This window comes from Chinchilla lanigera, unplaced genomic scaffold (assembly GCF_000276665.1).
Source record: "Chinchilla lanigera isolate Chin_1 unplaced genomic scaffold, ChiLan1.0 scaffold00015, whole genome shotgun sequence".
NCBI lineage: Eukaryota > Metazoa > Chordata > Mammalia > Rodentia > Chinchillidae > Chinchilla > Chinchilla lanigera.
The window spans coordinates 1,627,625-1,653,322 of record NW_004955416.1 but is presented as its reverse complement, the minus strand read 5'-3'; the positions used below and the strand labels follow the sequence as shown (position 1 = coordinate 1,653,322).

General features: G+C 38.8%; 1 protein-coding gene across 6 annotated transcripts in view; it reads right to left on the bottom strand.

Annotated features, from left to right (window-relative positions):
* Positions 1-25,698, bottom strand: part of Fmn1 (formin 1) — a 408,229-nt gene that overhangs the window by 120,703 nt on the left and 261,828 nt on the right. For all 6 annotated transcript variants that reach the window (XM_005381169.1, XM_005381170.1, XM_005381172.1 and 3 more), the window contains 4 exons: positions 24,794-24,881; positions 10,161-10,222; positions 8,292-8,380; positions 1,601-1,730 (listed from right to left, as the gene is read on the bottom strand). In XM_005381169.1, coding sequence (XP_005381226.1) covers positions 1,601-1,730; positions 8,292-8,380; positions 10,161-10,222; positions 24,794-24,881 — 369 coding nt within the window. The remainder of the gene's footprint in view (positions 1-1,600; positions 1,731-8,291; positions 8,381-10,160; positions 10,223-24,793; positions 24,882-25,698) is intronic.

The window sequence follows — 25,698 nt, the reverse complement described above, 5'->3', positions numbered from 1 at the left end:
TATTACTCAGCTGTAAAGAAAGATAAACTCGAGGCTTTTATAGGCAAATGGTCACAACTAGAGACCATACTCATAAGCAAAATAAATCAAACATACATGTGCAAGCACCGCATTGTTTCTCTAGTGTAAAGCCTGAAAGAGTTAATTTAATCTAGGAGATATGATAGACATTGTGAATTGATAGGAAAGCACTCATAGGTAAAGGATAACTGGGATATGGGAAAAGAGAAGGGAAAGAAGGAGAAAGTTTGTATATATATGTATATGCAGGATAGTTAACACGGGTGTTCTACTGTCCTGTATTTCCTTGCTGAAAGAAACTGTCAGTGAGGCATTGGTTGATTAGCTTTGTATGTCTATATGTGTTTTCATGAGAAACTACATTGAAGATATCAATATGTAATACAATAAGCATTGTTAATTCCCTACCACTCTGTTTGTAACTCTGTAATGTCTGTATTGATCCTATGCTATTTTGTAAAATGTTGTCGGTCTGTTAGTATTTTCCTCCTTTTATTTCTAAAATAAAAAAAAAAATTCACTATCTTTTCAGGATCTGTTTTGGAACTATACATCTCTATAGAGTACAGTTAAATATAGAGTAGACATAATAGCAAGTACAATTTTCAGAGGTAAATTACAGTAATGCATTTCAAGGTCATAGATGATTTTTGTTAAGTGTCTGCTGTATGTCTAGTGACTTTTACAATATTGAGCTGCTAGGGATTTTCTTGAGCTCACCATCTCATTCACTTTTCCCCTCTCTTTTATTTTTTTTCAACTGCAAATTCTCAAATAGAAAATCTGTGCAGAATTAGCGGCCTTTATTTTCTTTTATCTTAGGATAAAGAAAGAAAACAAAATTCAACTTCAATCAGACTTTTGCTCTTCAATTTAGGTATTATTTGTGGGATTATGCTATCCTTTGGTAATATTTATACTTTTTTATTGAAATCTCATATCTAATAGGTGAAAAACATACCTCAAGATAGAGAATTGAGTACTACAGCATTTGTGGAGAAGAATGTCATATTCTTCAGAATATAGGTCATTTCATGAAAAAGGCCAACGGGTAGGCTTTACATTGCACACTGTGTTCTAAAGTCAGTGGAAATTTATGCACCAGTCTCCAATTATCACAATCAATTATTTCATTTTTATCTCTAGAGTTCTTTGATTTAGCTATGGAGACATATTTCAGATAATCAAGTACATGATTCTCAAGCAAAATATACTTAGAATTTGGAAAGATAAACAGGAAACAAAGTATGCTATTTAGATTGGTTTTGTAGTAGCCAGTCTGTATACTACAAGATATTCAGAAATTTGTTAGACGAAATCTGTAAAAGTATCATTTTTTTCTTATTTAGTTTGCGGCTGTTCTTCTCCCCTGTTCTCTCCCACTTATACACACACGCACAAACACACACACTTACACACAGAGGCAGGACAGCTATCATATTTACCCTTAGGAAAAGGACACAGTCTAAAGTACAAGAAGTTTTCTATGAGGGATTTGGTGGTTTTTCCCATTTCCAGCTTTCTCCTTTATCCCAATAAGTGTAAGAGTAATCTTGCAAACTGTATATAGCAGTCATACCTTAGAAGCTCGTGTGACAATGTCTACCTTCAGGTGCAAAGAGGTGACACCTTCAGAAAAAACAGACCTGAAGATGATGCATTGGGCACGCTCAGCAAAATTAGGGATCTGGGCTAACTCATGCAAAAATCTGTAAAAATGAAAACAAAAATACATTATTTTACTTTATATTTAGTCAGAAAAATAATAAAGAGAGTTAATAAAGGTTCACTAGGACAGCATTCCTAATTTAACAATTATTAAAAGTATCAGACAGGCTGATTCAAAAAATCCTAAGAGTATATGTCCTATTGTTGACAACAGAGCCACTGTCTTAGGGGTTTCTGGGATGCTGAACAAATGCATACTGATACATTACTTTAGGAACAGAAGGTTTGTGCAAGAATGTTAGCTATCTATTTCCTGTTGCCCAAACAAGAGACTACACTCACATGGAAAGACAGTCTTTAGCATATGAAAAATAAACTTCCCTCTAATAAAATGTTTGCTAAAGGTGCATTAACGAGCTAAGCAAGATGAAGATTTCAGCAAAATACATGCAATGAAATGATAAAAATTCTCATACTGAATTGAGTTTGCTACTGTTTTTGCTCAATTACATAATCATCTATAATGACCAATTTCTCAACGCATTTGTTTACTCTTCATATTAACTTACACACAGACACATTTCATAGCTCAGTACTTGGAATGAAGTATACACTCAAGTAGACAACCTAAAGTTTCTTTTAAAATATGGCAAGGCAGATCCTGAAGGCTAAATGTGAGTACTGACCGACACACAGTAGCTCACTGTCTGAGCAGCTGGGCACTGATGTCCTCTGCAAAATTAAGTTGGAAAAGCTACATACTCTTCAGGCCAACCCCAGAGGAAAGGGTATAAACTAAAATGGGTGGAAATAGTTGGATAAGAATTCCAAAAAGCAGAGAATCCACTAACAGCCTTTAATTTCATTTTGGAGTAAAAACGATGATTAACTGATATTTCTGAAAGTCTTGGTGAGCTCATAACATCGTTACCTTGATATTTTGCAATCCTTCACCAAGAATGCTTCTACAGAGGAGAACACTGGAGCATATATCTTTCTCCATCTCCCTAAAATTTTCTTGCCTAATACTCTGTGCCTTCTGTACCTTTTGGAAAATTTGGATTTTACTGTCTTTCTAATTATCAGCTGCTTTTCTAAATTATTCTGCAACTAGGTAATAATCCTCTCCTCTGCCTCTTAAAAATGGTATTGAGGTGAAGCAAAGAAGACTCATAAACAAAAACACACTCTTGTTTTACAGTTCTATACCTCTGATTCTTATGAAAAATCCAATGATGGAATATAAAATCGCAGAAATTCTGAACTGGAACAAAATGAAAAAAATTACACTGTGTAAACTGTTTCTTCATAAATATAATATAACATTATTAGACAATTGATATATTTATCGTAACTAACATCAGGACTATATAACCAGTGCACACAAATATATGAGAACTGGAAAAGTCATACGAATAGCAGCCTTTGGTCCTGTGATGACTGTGTTCCCATTTATTTACTCAAATGCTGAGACCTAACTCCATAATATGCACTTGTATTGCTTGAAATGAACATAGTAATGAAGCAGTTTAGAAGACCACATGGGGGAATAAACGGATCAGCCCCTCAACTCATCCATACATGGATGCAAAGCAGCCAGAGCCAGATGAACAGTACCATGTCAAAGAGGAGCATTAGAACAAAAGGAGGAAGCAAGACCATAGGCTCATTAATTTATGCCACTCAGGAAAGAGAAAATAAAACTGCAAGGCTCTTTAAGATTAAAACTTTACTGGGATTTAGACTGGGCATGGGAAAGTTCTCAAATAAGGTGAAAGTCCCAGTACCTTCTATGTGGTGAGGAGTTTGGAAAAAGATATAGAGTTAGAGAGGAGAGGGAAAGTTGAAGGATTTTATATTCCTTTTGGGTAGAACTATATCACCGACAATTAGTACAAGTGCATCAGCCATTCAGAACGTCACTCAGTCCTTTAGGTGTGTATGAAGCATTTACAGTGTCAGACATCACACTGAAACTTGGAATATGATTTATCTTGCATGCAATTCTTTCTGCACCCGTAGGAAATAAACCAGTGAGCACTGTGAAGTGTGACAAGTGCTGCCAGTGACACGAAGCCACTGTGGGACACTCACATCAGACCCATAGAGGAGTGTGATGTGCTGGGCTTCCTGGAGGCCCGTCATCCTTGTACATAGCTGTAAGAAGCTGCCAGGGAATCCGAGACAGGTTGAATGACATCTATAGGGACCTGAGCAGAAGACAGTGCTACCATGGAGTTTTATGTTCTAAAACAAACATTTTGAACTTTTTCTGATGAATAAAAATTTTAAATAAAGCAGCTTTTCATTTGAGACCATCATCTTGATAGTGAGTTGGCTGAGTAGAGATGGCAGCAGATTCAAGACTGGGAAACCTGTTGGGGCACTGGCATAGTCCTCCAAGGGAGCAGGTAAAATGGCCTTCAGGGAATGTACAGGGGAATGGATGAGACAACTACTAGGGCAGCATGGCTCAGATAAGTGCCTAACCCCATGGACATACTCTTTCAGCAGCACATGTACTAAAATCCCCATGAACGTTGGAAAGAGTTCAGGGTGACTTGTGAGGTTCTGGCTTGGATATATTTGATAGAATATGAAAATACAAAATATTAGGGAAGCAAATTTGGAAAAAATGTTTTTATGTCATTTTTCTATTCAAAATCAGCCATTCAAAGGCTTGAAGAAAAACAATACAACTCTTAAACAGGCTACTTTGAAGGCTATGGAAAGCAAGTATCTAATGAATCTCTCCCTCCCAACTGTGTTCTGCATATATGGGTATGGGCAGTAACCCTTTTCCATACACTCAGGCATATAGTCTTATGCCTAAGTACTGATATTTACAAATATCCCTAGACCACTTTCCTTTTGGGCTAGTGAACCTTTACACTTTTTTTTTTCCATAAGAGAATACTAAAGAAGCCTCCTTCTTTCTCCAGTGGAGGCTTATTTTTGATAAAGGATTAAAACTTTCATTTACATGTATAAGTAAGAGAAGTTCTGTGTCTTACAGCATGTATGTTATACATCTACAGTAGTAACTCAACTGGAATGATGCTATGTGGCCATTGCTTCAAAGAGATTAACATGTGGTTTATCATCATCCACTAAATCCCTCAACAGCATTAGCTAAAGTGCACGTGCATGCAGGAGCTGTATACATAGTACATTTTCATGTTGTAGCCTGTGCTTTCTAGGCAGAAATACTACTGGATCCTAGTTTGTGGAAGTCCAAGGTGGATGCAGATCTGAGGAGAAATCCCAAGAGGCATCCTTATCGTAGGCCAGGGCAGGCACACATCGGGCCTGCTCAACACAGTGGAGCCTCGCCACCTCACCACCATCTCAGAGCAGGACAGCAAGGAGGAAAGGGCCATTCTTAGAGGGTGTGGCTCTCAGACAGCCAAGTCCCAAGTAGAGGACACCTCTGAGTCAAATGGCTTTCTAAATCTGGCACCAGGGTGTAAGAGAGTTGATGAGGTGAGTGATGAGGCCAGCCTGATTTACAGGACTGGGCACCACAAGATTCTTAGGAAAAATTGCGATGCTAAACTATAAATGATTCATATTTTCCAGTATGTAAAACATGCTTATAGTCCGCTCACTTAGAGTAAATGGCAAGTAAGTTTCCAGAGACTCTGGCACAAATCAAACAAATGCTGAATTGTGTAGGAGGTCAAGAGGAGTGGTGAAATTCACTCGGGCCCAAGCGCCCTCATCTCTCTATGCCGAAGCACATCACCAGGACAATGTGACAGTCCATAACAGCTGTCACAGTAACAGCTGCTCAGTAACAGCTGTGAGTATTCAAGAAATCACCAAGAAGATCATTTACAAACTTTTCTAGTTAGATCATCAGTAGGCGAAAAAGGGAACAATAAGCTATCTTTTAATTACCTGCCAGCATTATCCTATGTCCCAGCAATAATGCGGTAATAACGGACAGAAAAGAGAACTGCTTCCCATCGAAGAAACACACAGTCGCTCTTCAACCATTCATTCTACCCAGTGAGCCACTCCCAAAGCTCATAGCAGGTTTTGCTGAGTGGGAAAGGATTTGGCAAATTATAGCCTATATACCTGGCTATTTGTTTTTATATGCACTGTGAATTAAGAATGGCTTTTCTGTTTTTAAATGACTGAAAAATGTATCAATAAAAGGATAACAATTTATGACATGTGAACATGGTGTGAAATTCAAATTTCAACATTCCTAAATAAAATTGCATTTGCACACAGCCACGTCTATTTGCCTACACACTATCTATGTTACTTCTGCACTACAGTGGCTGAGTTGAGTAGTTACAATAGCTCCTTTGACTCACAGAGCCTAAAATACATGCTATCTGGTTCTTTATAGGAGAAGTTTGCCAACTCCAGGCTCAGAGTTGTGTTTCACCAAACACTGTGGCATAACTAGCCCTATCTAAATGCTAGACATGTCCTAACTAGATACCTTCTATGCCCTGGTATCTAAATATTGTATTATTAGTCATTTAACTTTTAGTCATTAACACTTTACCAGGAGTTAACTGCTGTTATCAGGGAACAGGGCTTGGGAACAAGCTGCAGGATCAGCTGGAGTGGGAGCTGGCAAGTGAGGAAAGTGGCATAAAATGGAGGAGTAGAAGGGCAGTGGATCCCACTGGAATGGATTCACAAAATTCTTGGGCTTTGTGAACTATCTCTGGAGGAAGTGGGTCCTGGCTTAGACGCCCATGAGATAAACTCATGTAAGGTTCTAAAACCACCAAGAAGTTTTTCAGTAACTGAGTGTGTTGGTTTGGAGCTTAGTTTTGCAAGGGAGAACAATATAATACAGGACACATGTTTTATAAGATTATTTATAACAGTCATCCAAAGATATACAAAAGAGTGCAGGAAATCTGTCCACAAACTATAGACCAAGGAATCTAGCCAAGGGCCTGGATCCCAAGACAGTGTCCTACATGAGTCCAGCCAAAAACCTAGAGCTCATAACAAGGCCTCCCATGAGTCCACCTGGAGGCCTAGAGCCCATAACAATATCTCATGCAGGCCTGTTTCACGAATCTGCACTGCGAAGGCCCAAAGATCAGTGGTGGAATCTAGGAAGTCTGTGCCAGCGGGATGAAGGATCTGTGCTGGCAGGCTGAGGGATCTGCATTGGAACCAGGAAGCGACGCTCAGAAGAACCAGAGCTCCCCTGAAAGGTACCACAGCCACCCTCAGCAACAGTGAGGTCGCGAGCTCCTCTGATGATCAAGATGGCCAAGTTCCCATCAGGGAAACTAACACAGCAAGCTTCTTCAGGAGCCTAAGCTGTGCACTTTCTTTCCCCGCGGAGCCAGGAAGCAATGCTCAAAGTGAGGACCAAAGCTCCCCCAAAGTGAACCAAAGCCATTCTCAGTGCCAACAATGTCCTGAGCTCCTCGCAGGATGAAAACAGCCAAGTTCATCAGGAAAGCCAGCATGACAAACTCCTCCAACAGAACCAACAGCTCCTTACAGCTTCCACCAGCTCCAACAGCCTTTCTCCGCTCCCAACAGCCTTAACTTTTCCTTCTCCAGTTCTGCCTCTTATGCTGCTGGCAACAATCCCCAGGTGGGCCTCCCACACCCGGCACCACGCTTACTCAGTTCAGCTGGGGGTTATAGTTGACGACCAGTTATCAATCCGCTACACTGAGCAAAACTAAGCATCACTCTCCATCCACATTCCACTCATTTATAGTGATGTTTTCTGGGCCTGAACACCCAGGCATCCCAGAGGACCCAAGCACAAGACTTGGAGGCTACAGTCCAAGCTGTAGACTCTTGGATGTCTATAGGGCTTGACTTGTTACACTGCATCTGATCACTTCATTTCCTATTTGTTTTCTACACTTGCCTTGTCACTAGGTTGAGAGGCTGGCCTGAACAGGATGAGAAGCATTCAAGATAGCAACAGGTAACACAGTAGCTGTCCACTCTGAACCCATTCTACATTTGCAAAACCTGGAGCGAAAAGCCACGTCAAGGACAAGAGTCACTCAGTTATACAACAGAGCTCCAGATATCCAAAGCATGTGCAACAACAGCCTAAATCACAGAGCAAACAACTCTAGGCAGTGGGTAGAGAGAAGAGCAAGGCTATGCAGAGCGAGAAGGAGAAAGTTACACCTAACTTGGAACAGAGCAAGCGGAGAAGTCTGTGGCAACACTGGCACATTAAGTCCACATTTACACAACGTGACATTTAAGAAAATCAGTTTCAATTCTATGACTCTGATATCATCTTTTTCACTGCATCAGCAAAACCTAAACAGAGTAATGCCTTCTTTCTTCCTCAGTTACCCTTTTGGCTAAAATATTTAGTCTAGGAGGAATTAACAAGTTGTTAGAAAAAGAAAGGAGAATAGTGTGGGGTCAGAGAAGGCGGGTGTGAAATGCACTGTTATCCAGCAAATCTCATTGCTGCTTTCCCGGCAGCCGGGTCATTCTTCTGTATGCAATAGGTCACTAGAATGACGGTATTGTGATTTAGCTCACTGCACAGTTTAGACTTGGATAGCTAAATCAGGGAATCAAGATTATGGTTCTCCTTTCAGCCTAACAGAAAAGTGTTCAGGTATCCTTACTGCTCAGGTTTATCCAGTAGCTTCAATTCTTCTTCTTTGGATGTCTCATAATACTTTCTTATTTTAACCAATTCATCCTCTTGGGCTCTCTGTAATGAAATAAAAAACAAAACAAAATACCAAGAAGTGAACGGTAAAAATCTGTCTAAGGCAGTGGGTCTCTATGAGTGGTCCCTAGACCAGCACTATCAACATCACTTAGCACTTGTCAGAAGTGCAAATTATTGGCCTCATCCAAATAAAAGAAAGTGCAGGGCTTGGGTCCAGCAAATCCTCTAGGTAATTCTGATATACACTACAGTTTGAGAAGCACTGACTAAGGCAATGGGCAGCCAGACACAGAAAGTGGGACAGGCAATTGCTACTTTTGAGTCTTCTATAAGCAGATCTGGGCCAGTTGTCCTTAGTGTTTGCTTCCTTCCCCCCCGGAATAGCTCTCCTAATTTATACAGGCCTCCCACTCTATTATCTGAAGGCACCGTTTTCCTTTTTCTGGATTTCATAAGTTCTCATCTGTAGCACTTATTCTGGCATTTGGTCACACACACTCTCTCAATTTATCCGGCTACTTCATTCGCATACAGTTTCCTTTTACTGTGTGCTAACAAGTATCAGTCACGTGCATAGGCCTAAGCCCATGGAAACAACAGAAAGCATCTGCTAGGCACTTTACCTTTGACCCGATCCTCTAAAATCAATTATTATACCCTCATTTTACAGATAATCTCAGGGAAGCTGGCACTAACTCACTGGTAAAGGGCTTCTGACTCAGAACCCTCATTTCACCTACTATACCACTCTGTTCTCTACGTACTCAATGGATACATGATTAATTCCCAATGATCTGCTATGTGGGTGCCTATGGGTTTATTAATTAAAGTCTTATTGATGACACATGAGAAGTTCCTACCCAGCTGTACTAAATAGCTTCTGATATATATAATGTGAAGGTGAGTAGTGAGCCCGACAATTCTACAAGGCTCACGCTATTAGACTATGGAGATTAAAATGAAACATCCTTTAGCTGAGTAACCACAGCATACCATAGAGCCCAGGCAACTTTCTGGGAAATACCATTCCTCTAGAGACTCTAGTTCAATCTATGTTTTTGTATCTTAACAGTCAGTGAGCAGTTAAGAGTCATTGGAATTCTGACTCTCCAGTGTCATCTTAAGATACCCTGCATATTCTACTGGTTATTTCCAAATTTCACATCAAAAATCTTCTACGTGTACACTGTTATTTACTTTCAAAATACATTGCTATTGCTGCATGTATTGTACCAAAAAGACAGGAAGAGTCTCACTATAATCTAAATTGTACTGATGATCAAGTAGGTTTAACCAGTTTAAGTAAGGGGCCCAAGATCTCTCAGCAAGCAAAGACAGAGCGGGAGCTCAGGCCTTAGACTATCTGTCTCTAAATTCAAAACACACTCCTCTGTCCTACACTGCTTCCCACTTTCAGTGCCACCAGCTCGTTTGGACTAAGAATAATCAGACAAGCTGGTATTAACATTCTTATTCCTCAGAGGAAGACACTGGTGTGTGCCAACATTCAAAAGGCAGCTTACCTTCACTGACTCTGCTAGCAAGCAATAAAGCTGGGTTCCAGGACACACACGTGTTCTCCACCTTGAACCACGCTACCTTGGAGATGTGCAGTAAGATCTACCCACTCAGGTACCACGTGAGAGTCAAGAATCTATGCTCCTCTCACATCTGCTCCCATCCAAGCTTGCATCTTGATGCCTTCATTCTTCTAATGCTACATCAGAATCCTTACTACCAAAGAACATGAACGACTCCGGGACTTTTACGGTAAAAGGAAAATATGGAAACTCCAGCTCTATATGTCTGCAACACTTACATTTTCATATAAGGCCTCTAGGGTCTCCAGATCAACCACAGAGTCATCCACATTAAAAATGGCTGCCAAAAAGAAAAAGAAAACAAGATAAGGGATTTGATCAGCTTCCTGCACCAACAATCACTCCATCTCTAGCCATGCGCTACTGCACTTTCTTACACAGGTTGCCTCCTTTCAGCTTGTTCCTGCTCCCCTTCCTTTCTCACCAGGGGGCGCAAATGAAAGAAAGCAAAAGTGGTTTCTATCACTGGCCTGAGCCTGGGCTCTGCCTCATTTAATTCCTCTGCCTCTGGTCCTTTCTATGGTTTAATTTAGGCTCCACAGGGGAAGTGTTTGTGTTTTAAAACTAAATCAGTTTGTAGGTTTGAAGCACAATTTTAAATCTTTCTTCCCGGCTGGTAATTGAAGAGATTTAGCACCTAATGCACCAGAACTGACTCTTGCCCATTACCAGAAAGGGAAAGAGAAAAAAGACAATGTTGGCAAATTAAATGAATTCAGGCATGTCATTTTAGGCACCTTTCCACGGCCTCTGCAAACATCTTGTTTGGATTAAAAAGACAAGAAAGACCAATAATTGCATCAATGGCAAATTAAGATTACAGAAACCTCCCATGAGTCAGTCTTAAGGCAAGTTCTTATTCCCATGGTTTTATTATGATTCTACTTTTTGTTCTGTATCTTAAATGAGTCATGCAGCTGTTAACTAATATGCTTATGATTTTATCTGGAGAGGGGCCTTCCCCTATATGCTGGGATACAGACATCGAGATTTTAAAGCCTTAATGGATTTGGCTATCAAAGTGTTTGAAATTGGCAGGCCCACATCTTTAAATAATTATTCAAAACTAATAAGGTTTGTTCCCTCAGTCCTACCTCCCTTCCCTGACTTTACATTGTGAAATTAACTAGCATGCTAGTAAATTTTCTCTGTGGCAAGCTAATTAATTTTATTAAACCAACTGGCGATACTTAGAATGCCTTAAAATTTTGTTCCTCAGCTATTATTCTTTTCATTACTGTTATTCCTTGGTTTTGGACAAGTTAGGCAGCAAGGCAAAGGGCGGGTTGCTTGTGTATTGTTTTGCTTCTTCTGTAGTTTAAAATCATATGAAATCTTTTACAAGTTTAACAACTTAATTAACTAAGCTAAAATCATGTCACTTTATAGAACACTGAGAAATGTTAAAACTAAAATTTATTTGCAGGCCACTTTCTCTAACTAAGAGTTAAACAGTGAGCTACTCCTAGATATGTGGACAGTGAGAAGAGAAGTTTATATGCCAGTGACAAAGTAAGGCCCCTCAGACCTCAAAGACAAAAGAAAATTACACTTCTATAAAAGGGTAATATGAAGCTACAAAATAAAAATGTAGTTTGACAAAAAAATTCATCCACCTAGGACTAGTGTTTCATGTGTGGAGATAATATACATTCATTAATTTATCACATAGATCATACATTTAAAAATACCTTATACTTTAAAAAAACAGAAGCATACAGGAGTGTTGTCTATTTTATGTAAATCTTAAAATTCTCCTACAAAGATCAGCCCACATGAATGCACAAAAGATAAAATTCTAAAAATAATTTTTCAGAAATATTTGCTTTTAAACTATCATATAGTCTGGATAAGTAAAATGAACCAAGAGCTTAGCTCAATCTTCACTAATAAGAAAGAGAATGATCTGCTTCTTCCCTAGTGAGTAATATTTGTTTTTTAAAAGGTGATCAGCCTGGATCCCAGATACACGGTACAATGGGCTTTATTCCAGTTTGCTGGTAGCAGAAAGAAAATGCCTAGAAAGATGAGGACAAGAAATAAGCCTGGGTTTGGGAGACATTTATTCATTTGGTCACCTAGCCAGCCTTTCAAGAAATATTTGTGGAGTGCACCACCTCAAATCATATAGATATGATGTCAGAAGTTGCAATTCAAAGTACTTGATCTCATGAAATTTACATCTAGGAGCAGGGGACAGAAAATCAACAATACATGGTTTCAGGTATCAATATACTTAAAAGTATGTAAAGTAGAGAAATGCACATTAGATAGGGTGATCAAGGAAGGCTTTGTGGAGGAGGTGACATTTATATTAAGATCTGAAGAACTTGTTTTGTGACTATCTGGGAAAAGAACTTTCAAGGGGGAGGTAACTGCAAAACTTAAATTTCTTTTTTTTTTGAAGGAGCATATACAAAGTACAAAGACATAATGACTCCAATAAACAGCAAAATGTTCTTGCTGTGTGATGCTGACAAGTTAAAGTGGCTAGGCCTCACTGTATCTGTGAAACAAATCTCATACTACTTGCTGAAAACAGTAAGCTAGGAAATATATATGCTGACAGAGCACATAGAGCAAGGTATAAACTCAGATTGTACCTATGGTCTATGAGTATTATGACTATAAATATACATGCATATTATTAATGTGTTTTAATGCTTTCTCATGCCTTACTTTTTAACATCTAGAAAGCATCAGAGAAAGAAAACTACAACTACTAGTAACTCATGATAATAATGCAGATTTCCAGAATTCTTAGATTTTTCTGACAGGAACTGGTATAAAACTCTCTTGGCCCTTTAAGACTCTACTCCAGGCCCAACCTCAAGAAGTATCTTTAAGACAATAGATATAGGCACGAATAGCTCTGAATTGCAAAAACAAATGCATCAACTACCAGGGAATATAAGATAAACTGAATCTGTTGATAACAATAAAAATTAATCTAATTTTTTACATCTAATTCTAGTCTTTTTTACCAATTCATCCTTCATGATACTGCCAGTTATTTTTTCAAAACCCAAGTCTCAAGTTTTCACTATGTTATTTAAAACCTAGGACATATCCTTTATTTATTTTTTTTTTTTTTTGGTTTTTCTCCGGTACCAAGAACCGAACTCATGACCTTGCGCTTGCCAGGCAGGCACTTTGCCGCTGAGCTAAATCCCCAGCCCCAGGACATATCCTTTAAATGTGGGACAAAGTTCCACCTCCTTGGTTTGCTTTTGAATCCCATTCCTTCCCTGGCCGGAAGCTGCTCTTCTACTACCATCTGGCCACTTTCCTTCTTCATACACTTTGGGCTCTGGCCACAGTGTGCAGTGCTTCTTTCCTAAACACGCCCTGACGTCCTCGCTTTCCACATCTCATCCTTCCAGGCCCAGAGGTCAAAGGTTTTCTGCCCTGGAAGGACAGCCTTGACCTTTCCACAGATCATTAAATCCTCCATCCTTTCCTTCTGTACTGTGTCTTATATTTTACAGAGTGAAGACAGTATATTTTACAAGTCTCTACTATGGTAAGTTGTGTAATAGTTTCTCTCCCCTACTAGACTGTGAGAACCTTGAGCCGGGGACAGAGTCCGGCTAGATATGAGGAAAAGTTTCTTGACAAAGAGGACATGGAGTTGGCAAGAGAAAATGTAGAGACTCTGAGTGGTAATAGGATTTTGACAAATAAAAGCACTATATTATAGGGAGGGGACTATGCTTGAACTACGGTTGTTTGTTACTTCCCAATTTGTTCCTGTCCAAAAATCAGTGTTTAGTCAACAGTTATATAACTGTCTCCCACTCATCTAGTCAGTATGGGTATACTGTTTGTCTGAACATTCCCTAACAAAGATCAAGTTAACTCCACAAATTTTCTCATTATTAAAGAATGAATAGGAAAAAATATCTGTCATTATTACTACCCATCATTTTTACCTTCAAAAAATTTTACAAAGCAGGACCACCTTGGGAAAAATGTTAATAGTAAAAGTTCAGCTGGTACATTGCCTGCCTGCCTGCTTTGCCTGGCTTAGCTTGGCTTGGCCTGGCCTTTCCTGTCTCATCCCCTCCTCCCTTTCCCTCCCCTCCCCTTTCCTTCCCTTTCCTTCCCTTCTTTTCTCTTCTCTTCCTTTCCCTTTCTTTCTTTCCTCTCCACCCCCACCACTCCCTTTTTTGTTTGTTCTGCTTTTTTGTGATAGGGTTTCATTATGCAGTTCAGGCTGGCCTTGAACTCACTGTGTAGTCCAGGCTAGGCTGGAACCTGCAGTGGTCCTACTTCTCAACCTCCGAAGTTCTAGGATTACAGGTATGCACCACAACACCCAGCTTAGTACACTGCTTCAAACAGAGAGTTGAAACACACATTTGTCAGTCATCATTAATTAACCCAAACTCATTCCAAGCAATAACAATTTGTAAATTTAGAGTAAGAGCCAGTGAACATCAACTAGAAGGCTATGAGACACTCCATGCAAAAGGAGATGCAAACAGGCTTTGGCAATGATAGGTACTTTGGCTTGAAGAGAATTAATTAATCAGATTAAGGGAATAGGCTTCAAGGTTTAAGGAGAGACTGTGTAGCATTTTTATGTACTTGATGTACATTGAGGAATCACAGAAGAATTATGAGTAGGGAATATATTGAACAAAGTTGTACTGTACAGTTCAGGTCAAATTTCAAAAGACCAGTTTGGGCTGCAGTAGACAAAAGGTAGCAAAACTCTGAATCATGTAGACAGAAAGGAAGAAGGCACAAGAGAAAAACACTACAGATCACTTCCCGGTGGCATTACTAACAAGCTCTGGGGAATGAGAGAATGGGGAAAGGCTTTGCGCTGTTTCAACAGATGTAGGTAGAAGAGCAGAAGAGAGACCTGACTGTTGATCCTTCTCCCAGCACCTAAGGAGCAGAGAAGAAGGAACTAGTAAAGGAAAAGAAATTCATTTAGGACCAATGCCAACTTTTTACTCTCTCGCCTCTTCCACTCACAGATCTTAAACATGAAATTTGAAAAAACAAACAATTCAAAGCTAGAAGAAGCAATACCAAGAGATCAGCTGGTTGAGCCTAGAAACTTCAGGAAAATACACATAAATTATTTGTTATTTCTACCTTATAGAATGCCCAAGGGAGATGAGACTATTAGCCGTAGGTCAGAGAAATAAAAAGGCATAAGTCTTAGGACTCCTTAAGGAGTTGTCTTGCATGTACATAATTTTACCTCCTATTCACCAGATACAGGTCAGATTTCTGGGAGGCCAGAATTCTTACCTGATAATTCTACCTTAAAATACTGGAACAATGTATTAGAGCAACAGTTAATGTTCTGTGATTAACCTTTCAAAAGACTTACCATTAAACTTATATAAAACCATTTCATTAGTTAACTGATGATCACGATGTGGAAAGAAATCAATCTCTGACTAAACTACTTCTGAATCATATTATACTATAAAAATATATACCTCTCTCACATGGTCACATTTTAGTCAGAAATCAATCTCTGACTAAACTACTTCTGAATCATATTATACTATAAAAATATATACCTCTCTCACATGGTCACACACACAAGTACACACAGATACACACCTTTCATCTTTTAAATTGAATGAACAAAAACCAGTCAATACAATTTTTTAGCAAGTCTCAAAGTCCTGATACAATAATGCTAGCTTTTGTTCCATTTGCATAGGCCTCATTATCCCTGTACTCCTGCAGATGGTGTCAGAGAGGTGAAGTGTCAAACCCACAAAGGGGAGACCCCAGCAGCCCAGAGCTACTGCAGTATCAATCATCGCTGGTAGTCTTTACTTTTATCTCCCTCCCTCCTTAGTTGTCCCCACTCACACTGTCAGTTCAGTTAGAATATTTCACCTACACCTCACAATATGTCAAAAGGAAGTAGACACATGCTGTGAAAAGCTGGTAATTTTATTGGGTTCCTTTACTTTTAAAAATCTGTTACTTGGTCAAGTCTGGTTTCTGGGTTTCTTTTTTGCAGGGAAATTGAGGCAAACATTTTTATGTGGTCCTCTGGTGCCTGCTCTGCACTACAAGAATTATATACACAAGGATCATTAGGGTGGTATTTTGCCCATTAAGATATAATAACCGTCAGCAGGGACAAAAAGCAGATCAGTATCACAAATTCAAACTAACAGGCACACATAAAATCTATGCGCCTGCTGTAGGCACAGGCGCAGGTCTTACACAACAGGTAAATCCCCTCTCCATTTCAGAGGCAGCTTTTCATAAGCCTAAGTAGGAAGGACATGCAGGAGTTCTCTCAGCCCTCCAGCCACTTTTTAACCCAAGCACTTTTCTATCTCCAAATGTACCAGGTTTGAATACAAAGAATGTGCTTGCCCTTTGAAGGATTTCTAATTAGAAAACAAACAAAGAAAACAAGCAGAGTCACTTAGGGAGCTGTTCCTTTTGACTGCAGGAGGCCTTTGGACAAGGAACTTGGGAGAATGGGGTGTGGGTCCTAGTACCTTAGATTAGTCAAGGGAAATCTACTCACTCAGGTGTGGAAGATGTCACAGACAGGGGCAGGTTTGCCCACTCAACTTTGGATGAAGTCAGTTTGGGAATAATTCTAATGCAGCCCATGTTACTCTTCATGTATTTCAGTAAGTAGCTAACATGACTGCCTTGCAAGGCAGGGGTAATAATTGTTTACAAGTAGATTAAACCTATTATCAGCCCAGGAAACCAAAGACAGATAGGATTGTTTGACTCTATTAGTGGAAATGACTTTGTTGACGTATTAACTTCCAATTAGTCAACAGGAGCCAGGCGCTTTACAAAATTACTGATACTTAGGATAACTGGTAAGGAGACAAAAAGCGAATGAGGAAAGCAACATGGGAGAATTTGGTCTTTAAAGCTCCCTTACAACCTACCTCACAAGGCTCCAACACAACTGCTCCCCCAGGAAAAAAGGAGAGCGCACATGTGGGCTTCATGGAAGGAAGCAGAGCAGGAATCTGAGAGCTACACACAAAGGGGGCAGGGGACATCTTCCTGTGGTGTCGCTTCCCAACACTGAGGGCACTGCTGGGAGGGGACAGCAAGTCCACGACAGAACTGCACAAAGTGAAAGGAAGAGAGCAATATGTAACACGGTAGAAGTACTTAGAAGACTGGGAGGAGATCACACAGGACCTGCTCCAGCTGAGGAATTCCATAATCACAGCTCACCGCAGTGGTCATAATTTCCCTAGACTCTATCCTCAGCATGCCTTGATTTTCATCAACTGGCCACTGTGTTCCACCTCCAACTGGTACCAAGGCATGTCTGAACAGACAAAGATATGCACAAATCCTTTCTGGGGAAAGGATCCAAATGAAATTTTTGAAGGCACCAACTAAAGAAGTAGAATTTCTGTCCATCATATTAGAGGGTGGGGGCAGTGGACAGAATTTGTGAGAATTAATAATGTACAGCTAGTAGTTTTTGCATGGTTCTTCTGTGCTAGGCATTGCTCTGAGTGTGTTATATCTGATCCTGTGAGAGGTGCTGCTACTGTCCACGGCTTCACAGATAATGAACCAGGGGCAGAAAGTCACACAGCTTGATTCCCCAAACTCAATTTTAGAATCACTAACTCTCCTTTAAGGCAGTGGGAATTTATTGGACCAAGATTGTGCATCTTTCCATCTTTAAAGGTGTCAGGCAGAAGATAATCACTCCACCTAAAATTTTACCACTTAAAGGAAATCAATGAATCAACCAAAGGACCAAACAATCACAGAAATCTAGAAAGAAACCTTGGTTTTAAAATGGCATCACAAGCTTTAAACAGAAATCAGCAATCTCAGAATGGGAAGCACATCTGGCTGATGCTATGAAAAATCTAGTTACATATTATATACACTCAGAGTTTCACTTTTATTTTATCATTATTAATACTAGTTCTAATGTGCTATTTTAATTTATGTAATAAAATAACCAAATTTCAATCTTTTGTTAATTATGTGCAGTTATCCAAAGTGATCAGTAGGGAAGTTGGGGTAGCTGGAATTTGAAAATGCCTTATCTTAAGTAAAAAACAAGTAAACCAAACAAAAATGTGTACTTTTCTTCAAAAGATTGTAATAATTTAAATTGTATACAGCATGCCAAAACTCACTAAAAAGGGAAGAATAGCGCGCCCGCACACATACACACACACACACACACACACACACACACAAACACAAAGTTGCTTCCAAGACACATAAAGAGTAAGAAATATCAAGTAAATATAGTTTCCATCCTTACTTAAATTGAAAATGCCTACCAGTGTGTCCTACTAGCTGGCACAACTCTTAATTCAGGCTTTGATGGAATGAAAGGTGCATGTAAAAGATAGTAAATAGGAGTCAACTTAGAGGTGGAAGAAATGACAATTACAAAGGGGACACTTAACTACCCTATTCTTAAACTTCACAATCATTCAATCTTGTAAAGCAAAAAAATCCTAATTCTTACCTAAGTACAGGCATGTGCTATGCCTGAAGGAGCCTAAGGTACCATTTTATAGATACAATTAAGATTGTCCATGGTTCAAACCTCAAAGAACATCGACTCCACAAAAGTTCCCCTCTACCCTCCGGAGGGCAGTGGAATGAGAAGCAGTTTGGGTTAAGCTGCTTCTGTTCTTCCATTAGTTCTGGTTCTTTTAAGCCAAAATTACATTCCAGGCAGATTGGATGGTTTCAGCCAGTTGCCTGAAGGTAAAGTACAAAGAAATGCCACCCTCTGCTTTCTGGATTCAGCTCTGCTCCTGGAGGGATGCACAGTGGTTTAGAAAGAGGTGGGCAGAGCCTAGCTGCTCAGGTGTTTTGGATTCAGTGAGAGGAAGAAGTGGGAAAGAAAGGATGAGAGCTACTAATTATAAATTTCATCGACACTGTTTCACACACTAGGCTCTACCAACATTTAATAAGCTGATTGACACCAAACCCTTTGTTGAGTTGGTGTGTCAGCAGATAGTGGTCGCATGTCACTTTTGCTGAGTTGGCCCCTCATGTGTGACATCCTCACATCCTCGGCTTTTAACACATTCTGATTCTGGAGGGGTTCAATTGAAGAAAGGTTTTTTTTAAATTCTAAAATCTGGTCTAAAATAAACTTCACAAAATAAATAAGTTGGCACTAAGAGTCCTTCAGAAAAACCTCACAATGAAGATCACCAAAAATTAAAAAAATGTGGACACTTTGATTACCATCATGAACTCTTCATCAGTGACAGAATAAGGGAAAAGAAAGACACTCAAAGAATGCCAAGAAGTTGAGCCCCATAAACAGAATTTATCAAGAACACTGAAATGTAGGTTCAAATTCACTACTGTCTGTAATGAGTCTCATTCTAATCATATGTAGGCTAATGAGAATCTGAAGCCATCAAAATTAGCAAGGCATTTAAAAATATTACAACCTCACTTTAATTCAGGTTTTCCATTTTATAATGTGCATGCTAGTTATATTCATGGAACATACACATTTTAGAAAATATACCTTCAAAAGCATTCTTCCTACATCCATTGAGACCAAAGGCCTTTCGGACAGGGGCTATTCTAGGCTACAGTAAGATTTTCCTCAGGAAAGTACTAAAGAGTTTGTGGATACTTCTAGATACTTGATCAAATTCACTATGTTTCAGAGAACTTGTGAAAACTCTGACATAGATTTCTGGAAGTTGTTAAGACAAATGAAGCCAAGGTCCCGTGGGCATTCTCAGAGATAGGCTTCAAATAGCATACAGTGAATTGGCACCCCTCTCCTATGCTGAAACTATCAAAGAGGACGATGATGTTATGATGATGCAGCTGGACTCTCAGAGACCCTGGACTAGTAGAACTAAGATGAAAAATGTATTATTTTGATGTTAGATTAAATATTATAAATATCAATCCTGAGTGTACGGGAAGTTACAAATGAATGCCAGGAGGTTTCTGGCACCTCGTCTGTTGCAACGCATAGGAAGGTTTATATCAAAAATAGTCAACAGCAATTTTCCATCTCCCCCGGGACGAGAATAAGAGGAAATCAGGAACATGGAATGAAAACACTAATTTGTAATCATGTAGGCAGCCACTGTGTCCACAGATGCCAAATGTTTTACATGTAAGTCACCCATCCAGCAGATGGAAAACCACCAGTAAGTAATCACTTATTCCACGTCTGTCGTGAGCCAAATACAAGCTCTGTGGGCATTATGGTCAGGCTCTTAAAACCATACTTCCTCCACAATCAAGGCCTTTCCTTTTGTGATTCGGTACATGGACTTGGCTTTCTCCTGAAAGATGCCAAACTCCAGTATGGGTAGGGAGAAACAGACAAGATTCCTGTTTGAGGTCGGTTATATCTCTAACCATTTACTCACCATCAGGCTAGAGTTTTCAGGTGTCCACTGAACATGTTACATGTCTTGGGCCATCTCACACTCAAATCTTGCAAAATAAAATTCATTTTCCGCTTCAAGCTGCTTTTTTCTCTATATTTCCAGTTTCCATTTATTGTGACCATATACACATCCTTGCTACAGTCAAAATCTAAGGTAGGACCCAGATTTATTCTCCATTAGTCCTTGCTGCCATTGTGATGAATTAGAGCCATTCCTTCCCCAAGTATCTCATGCACGTGGCCTTCTCCCCCATATTTCTTCAGATGCAGCCTTATTTCTGACCTTTACCATTTATTCTGTGAACAGTTACCACTCCTTTCCAATAAATTTATCCACCTTCAATTCTATTTTATTCATTCATTCAACATGCACCGATGATCACTACCTGAGTGTCAGATATAAGTGCAAGGTGCTGGGAATGTATGAGTGATCAATCCCCACGCTTGCAGGTTATATTCTAATGTAACTGAAAACATAAATAGATATACAAGTAAATATAAACAACTATGAAAGCAATAAAAGAATTAACAGGATGAGATTTATTAGGGAGAGAGGATATGAGATGGCCTCTTTGAAGTGAGATTTAATATGAAGCCTACAGTTTAAAAAGATAAAAGGACCTAGTCATACTGAGTAGGATAGAATAGGATTTCAGACAGAGGGAATGTGCTGTGCTGTTCAAGCTATGCTGTGTATTCAAACACACAGAGGAAGGAAGGAAGGAACCTGGTTTTTTAAAGGAATCAAAGAAGACCACTGTGGCTAGTTAGAGAGAAATGGGAGGGGAAGCACACAGAGCAAAGTGAAGTCATAGACACAGACTTTGGCCAGAGCACGCAGGACCTTAGAGGTCAGTTTTCCACAGGATACACTCAGAGATTCTGCTGCCTTCAAATTTAATCACACATTATTTCCCTGGCATTTCTTCTCTCTATTACTGATGCATTAATGTGCAGCTTTCTTGTGATACTGCCTGTTTTTTGTCTCAAAGCCTGAAACTTCCCACACTCACATGCAATCTGCATATTCCAGCAACAGCTCCTTTTCCCATGTCCTCCTCATACTCCTTCGTCGGCTAGAGGCTCTTTCTCTGTGTGTGATTTCCAAGTAAGCCTCTAAGACCCACCTTGCGTTTTACAGAGTCAACATATTGCTCTGTTGGCTCATAGTCATCTCTCTTGCAATCTTGGGATGCTCATACATCTCTCCTACCATCCTGCAACCTCCTGAAAATGTTAAGGGCCTGATCTTAAGTGCTAGCATTCAACACCTGAAGGCAGGCACGCAGGTAGTTGGTTAGTTTTGTCCAAAGGAATAGAACCATGAAATTCTGATTCTAAGTAGTCTAAAGTTTGTATTTTTAAAAATTCAAATGAAGTTCAACAGGCGTTTGAAAACATGACTTTAAATATTACACATTAGGCCAATCAGCTGTAAGCAATAATTATTAGAGAACTTCCTAGGAAAGGAATGCAACATAATATAAAGGTGAAAAAAAAGTTGACTGTGTTCTTTGTTATGTGGCCGTATTATTCGTGACCTGGAGGGACAAACTGCCAAAAATTTTGCTTCCTGAAGGCACTCTGTAGCCAGTCCTAACAAACCACAGAGAAAGACCTTACAAACAAGGTTATTCTTTAAGAGTTGAGCCTCTAAAAGCCAGATTGTCTATCTGTAGGAAGTAATTGTACATTCAAATAGTTAAGACTGCTATTAGGGTGACAAAGCTGTATTTTCAGAAAGACAAGATTGAAATTGCACTGCCATTTAGAAAAGTGCAGTGCTTGAAGTTCTCCAGAATGCCTGTAGGTAGTTGTATTCCATTCCTACAACCCGAGTAACATTTCAAGAATCAGGTGTTTTGTTTCCAAGCCTATTTATGCCTGTTTCTTTGTAATCATGCTTTCATCTATCTCTTCTTATGTAATCTTTGTTCAATCATTCAAAATATATTTATTGTATGTTTGTTATACATGTACTGTAACAGAGCCACAGAGATTAATTCTGTTGGAGAAAAAGTACAAATTACAAAACAGATATAAATAGATATACAAAAAGGAGTGGAAAGATGGTAAATTATATGATAAATATTTTAGTCCTAACAAAGAAATACACTAGTGTATTCTAAGTGAATACACTATATATCAGCTCCTTGTGAGTTAGGAAAGTGCAAGGTAATGCCTATGGTCTTGACAAAGATGAACGTACAATCAGAAACCTGAAGAATAGCCTCTGAGCTACGGTCATTTCACCAGTGCTGATAGTCTGTGAGACTCTGCCTGGCTGCCAGCTGGCCTCTCCCAGTCAGATCTCACTGCAGCTCCCTCGCATTAAAATAAATGTGTTAGGTCAATGTCAGCACACAGAGTGCTTTCAACAGGATAACAATACAAGGTCAAGTGAGTTCCATTCATGACTAGATATGGATTCAGGATGAAACATAACTAACATAGTTGGGGCTCCTAACAGCCTTCATATGCCAGTGTCAGTCAATGGTTCTAAAGGAAAATTAACCTCTGGTTATAGTGCCACATTCATCTGGAACACATTACTAAATAAAGAAATGGAATGGAATGGAGGGTATTTGTTATGACTTAGGAGCCAACTCTGTGGTGGATGATAAAGGTGCTTGAGGCAGGAGAAAGAACTACAGTCATGACCACAAGACTTGGAAGTCTGTGATGCTACAATTAACACTGCTGGTGCTAAAATGAAGAGTTCACATTTGCTTCATGAAAACATGATCTGGCCTAGAGTAGAGTATTGGGAAGGTCTGGCCAGGGGAAGTTACTTCTTATTCAACTCACAGTGACTATTCAATCCAAAGATGCTGGAATGCCAAGGGAAGAAGGTTTGTGGTCTGGGGTTGATAACTACAACATCCCATGGCTGGAATAACCCTTATTCACGTGGTATCATGTCATACCGCAGCAGGATATGCCTAACTGAATAAACTCATATCTGTGGAAACTCATATCTGTGGTGTCACACATCCTGGTGATAAATCCAGGAATACTGGGATTTCACCAGGCGCAGGAGGAGTGTTGTCACTTAGGACAAGGCTCTTTCACCAGACACAAAGAATCCCTTTCTCATTTCAATGACTGCCTCAAAAAAGAGAGTTCCCCATCAAAACATTATCAATTCCCCCACAGAGATTTGTTCCTTTTTCCACTTTTTCTTTGCCCTGGTATCATATTCTTTTGATTTGGATTATTCTTGTAGAAGAACTTCTAGAACATCAATCTTTAGATTATTGTAAAGTCACCAAAGAAGAATCTATTCTAATTGTCTTTTGCAACCACCCTAACTTAATACTCACATTTACATACTCGATTCTACTATTGAGATTAACATTAAAAAGATGACATCGCAATACCCCGTGACTGTCATTAATTCTAGGATACTTTTAGCTTCTGTGGAATTTAAACATTTAAGCCCCTGCCAAACCTGCTCTGGAAGCGAAGACAATGTGTAAAAGCATCTGACTGCTCCTTAGTTCAAGGTCTGCTATTACACTGAGCCACAGAGTGACAGAACTGAGGAACGTGAATGACATACTGAAGGGCAGATGTTTTCTGAGTGCATCCACTGCTACATGATGCTAAGTTCTGCTGAAAACATCTCAGAGACCAGCAGACCACTCAGAAAATATAAGCACCATGCCAAAACATTTGTTCTTAACTGAGCACTGAAAAAAGGAACGCAAGAAACACAGTTTTAAAAGGTAGGACGGCTTTTGTTTCACTTTTCTAGAAACTAAGAAACATATACAAATGTAATTTTTTTCTTTAAATACCTTTCATTTAAAATTGAGGCAATGATAACCAAGTAGAAATAATGTTCTTTAAAAATGAAGGGATTAAGGAACAATGACATAACTAAAATGGTTGATTAGCTATTTCTCTATAGATGTATTGCTGGTAATGAAGAAGAAAATGAATGAGTACATCATCACTTTGCTGTTTTCTAATAAAATAACGAATTTAAGCAAAGATCATTAATGCCTACTAACAAAGATACATCAATGGTAATGCAGGATGTTTATCATTCATAATAATTATTCAGTCATTCATCATAACTGTAAATAGAGGGTTATTAGTGAGTATATGGACAACCAGGGAAACCAGAACTGTATATGTGATGATACCAAGAAATTATTAAATGTTTTAAAGGCATGAAAATGGCACTAGAGTCATGTTTGAAAAGATATCCTTGTTGGTGGCACTAATATTTTTAACATGAATTACAAAAATGTCTGAGAGTTGCTTCATAATCATCTAGTTGGTGGGAGGGGAGGGTACTTTAAAGGAAACGAAAGTGAGTTGATGGATTTGTAGTGGGTATTAGGTACGTGGCATTCATCATGACATTATACTTTTCTATATGTTTGAAATTTTCACAGCAAAATGTTTAACAAACTTAAAAGTCAGGAAGAAATGATGAAAAAGACTTACCCTGATGGATATCCTTCATTTCTAAATGTAAACTCGATATCAAAATTCCCACAGCTTGTGATCTTTTTCCATTCAATAACTTGATGATCTGGAATTTAGAAAAATACAAGCTCAAACAACCATGAAATTTTTCCAAAAGCATCCCAAAGATTTAAGAAGTGTAGACACACTCATGGATGATGCTATAAGTACTCTCCACTTTATACTTAATTGGTGAGGAACCTAGCCACAATTAGAGACATTTTACAAAATACAGCAAAGGAAAAACACCACACAGAATTTTATAAGCCTAATGCATATACTGACAATATTCAGAATATTTTCCTGTGATCTTTTTATTCTAATACATTTTAACTAAGTTGTAAAAGCAACATAATACAAAATGTTACATCCAAGATTTTCAATTATCATTGGGATATTTTCATATTTCTTAAGTTACTTCATTATCTTCAATCTTTATAGCAATGCCAATGGTTTAAGAGAAAGAACTTTCTGACCTTGAGAAAGCCATTTATCAGTGATATGGTCCTGGTATGGCCATAGCCTTTAGGACTTCACCCTGAAATAGTACTTACTGTACTTAAATAATACATTTATTTTAGAAATTAAATTATATAATATACACAAGCTCTTAATACAGTTCCTAACCGATAGTTATTCTTCAACAAATTTCAATGTTTCAGAGCTTATAATGCTTCCTATTTATGATATTATTAATATAAACAATTATAATATTTTACACACAAAACTCTAACTTTAAATAACCTAAAATTGTTTTTATAAAAATATATGTATGTTAAAACCTTTACAATATTTTTCCAAACTTCAAATATTTAATTGCCATTTTATTCAATCTTCATGAATATTCATTAGAGAAATTTTTCCAGTTTTATGTTTCTGTAAAC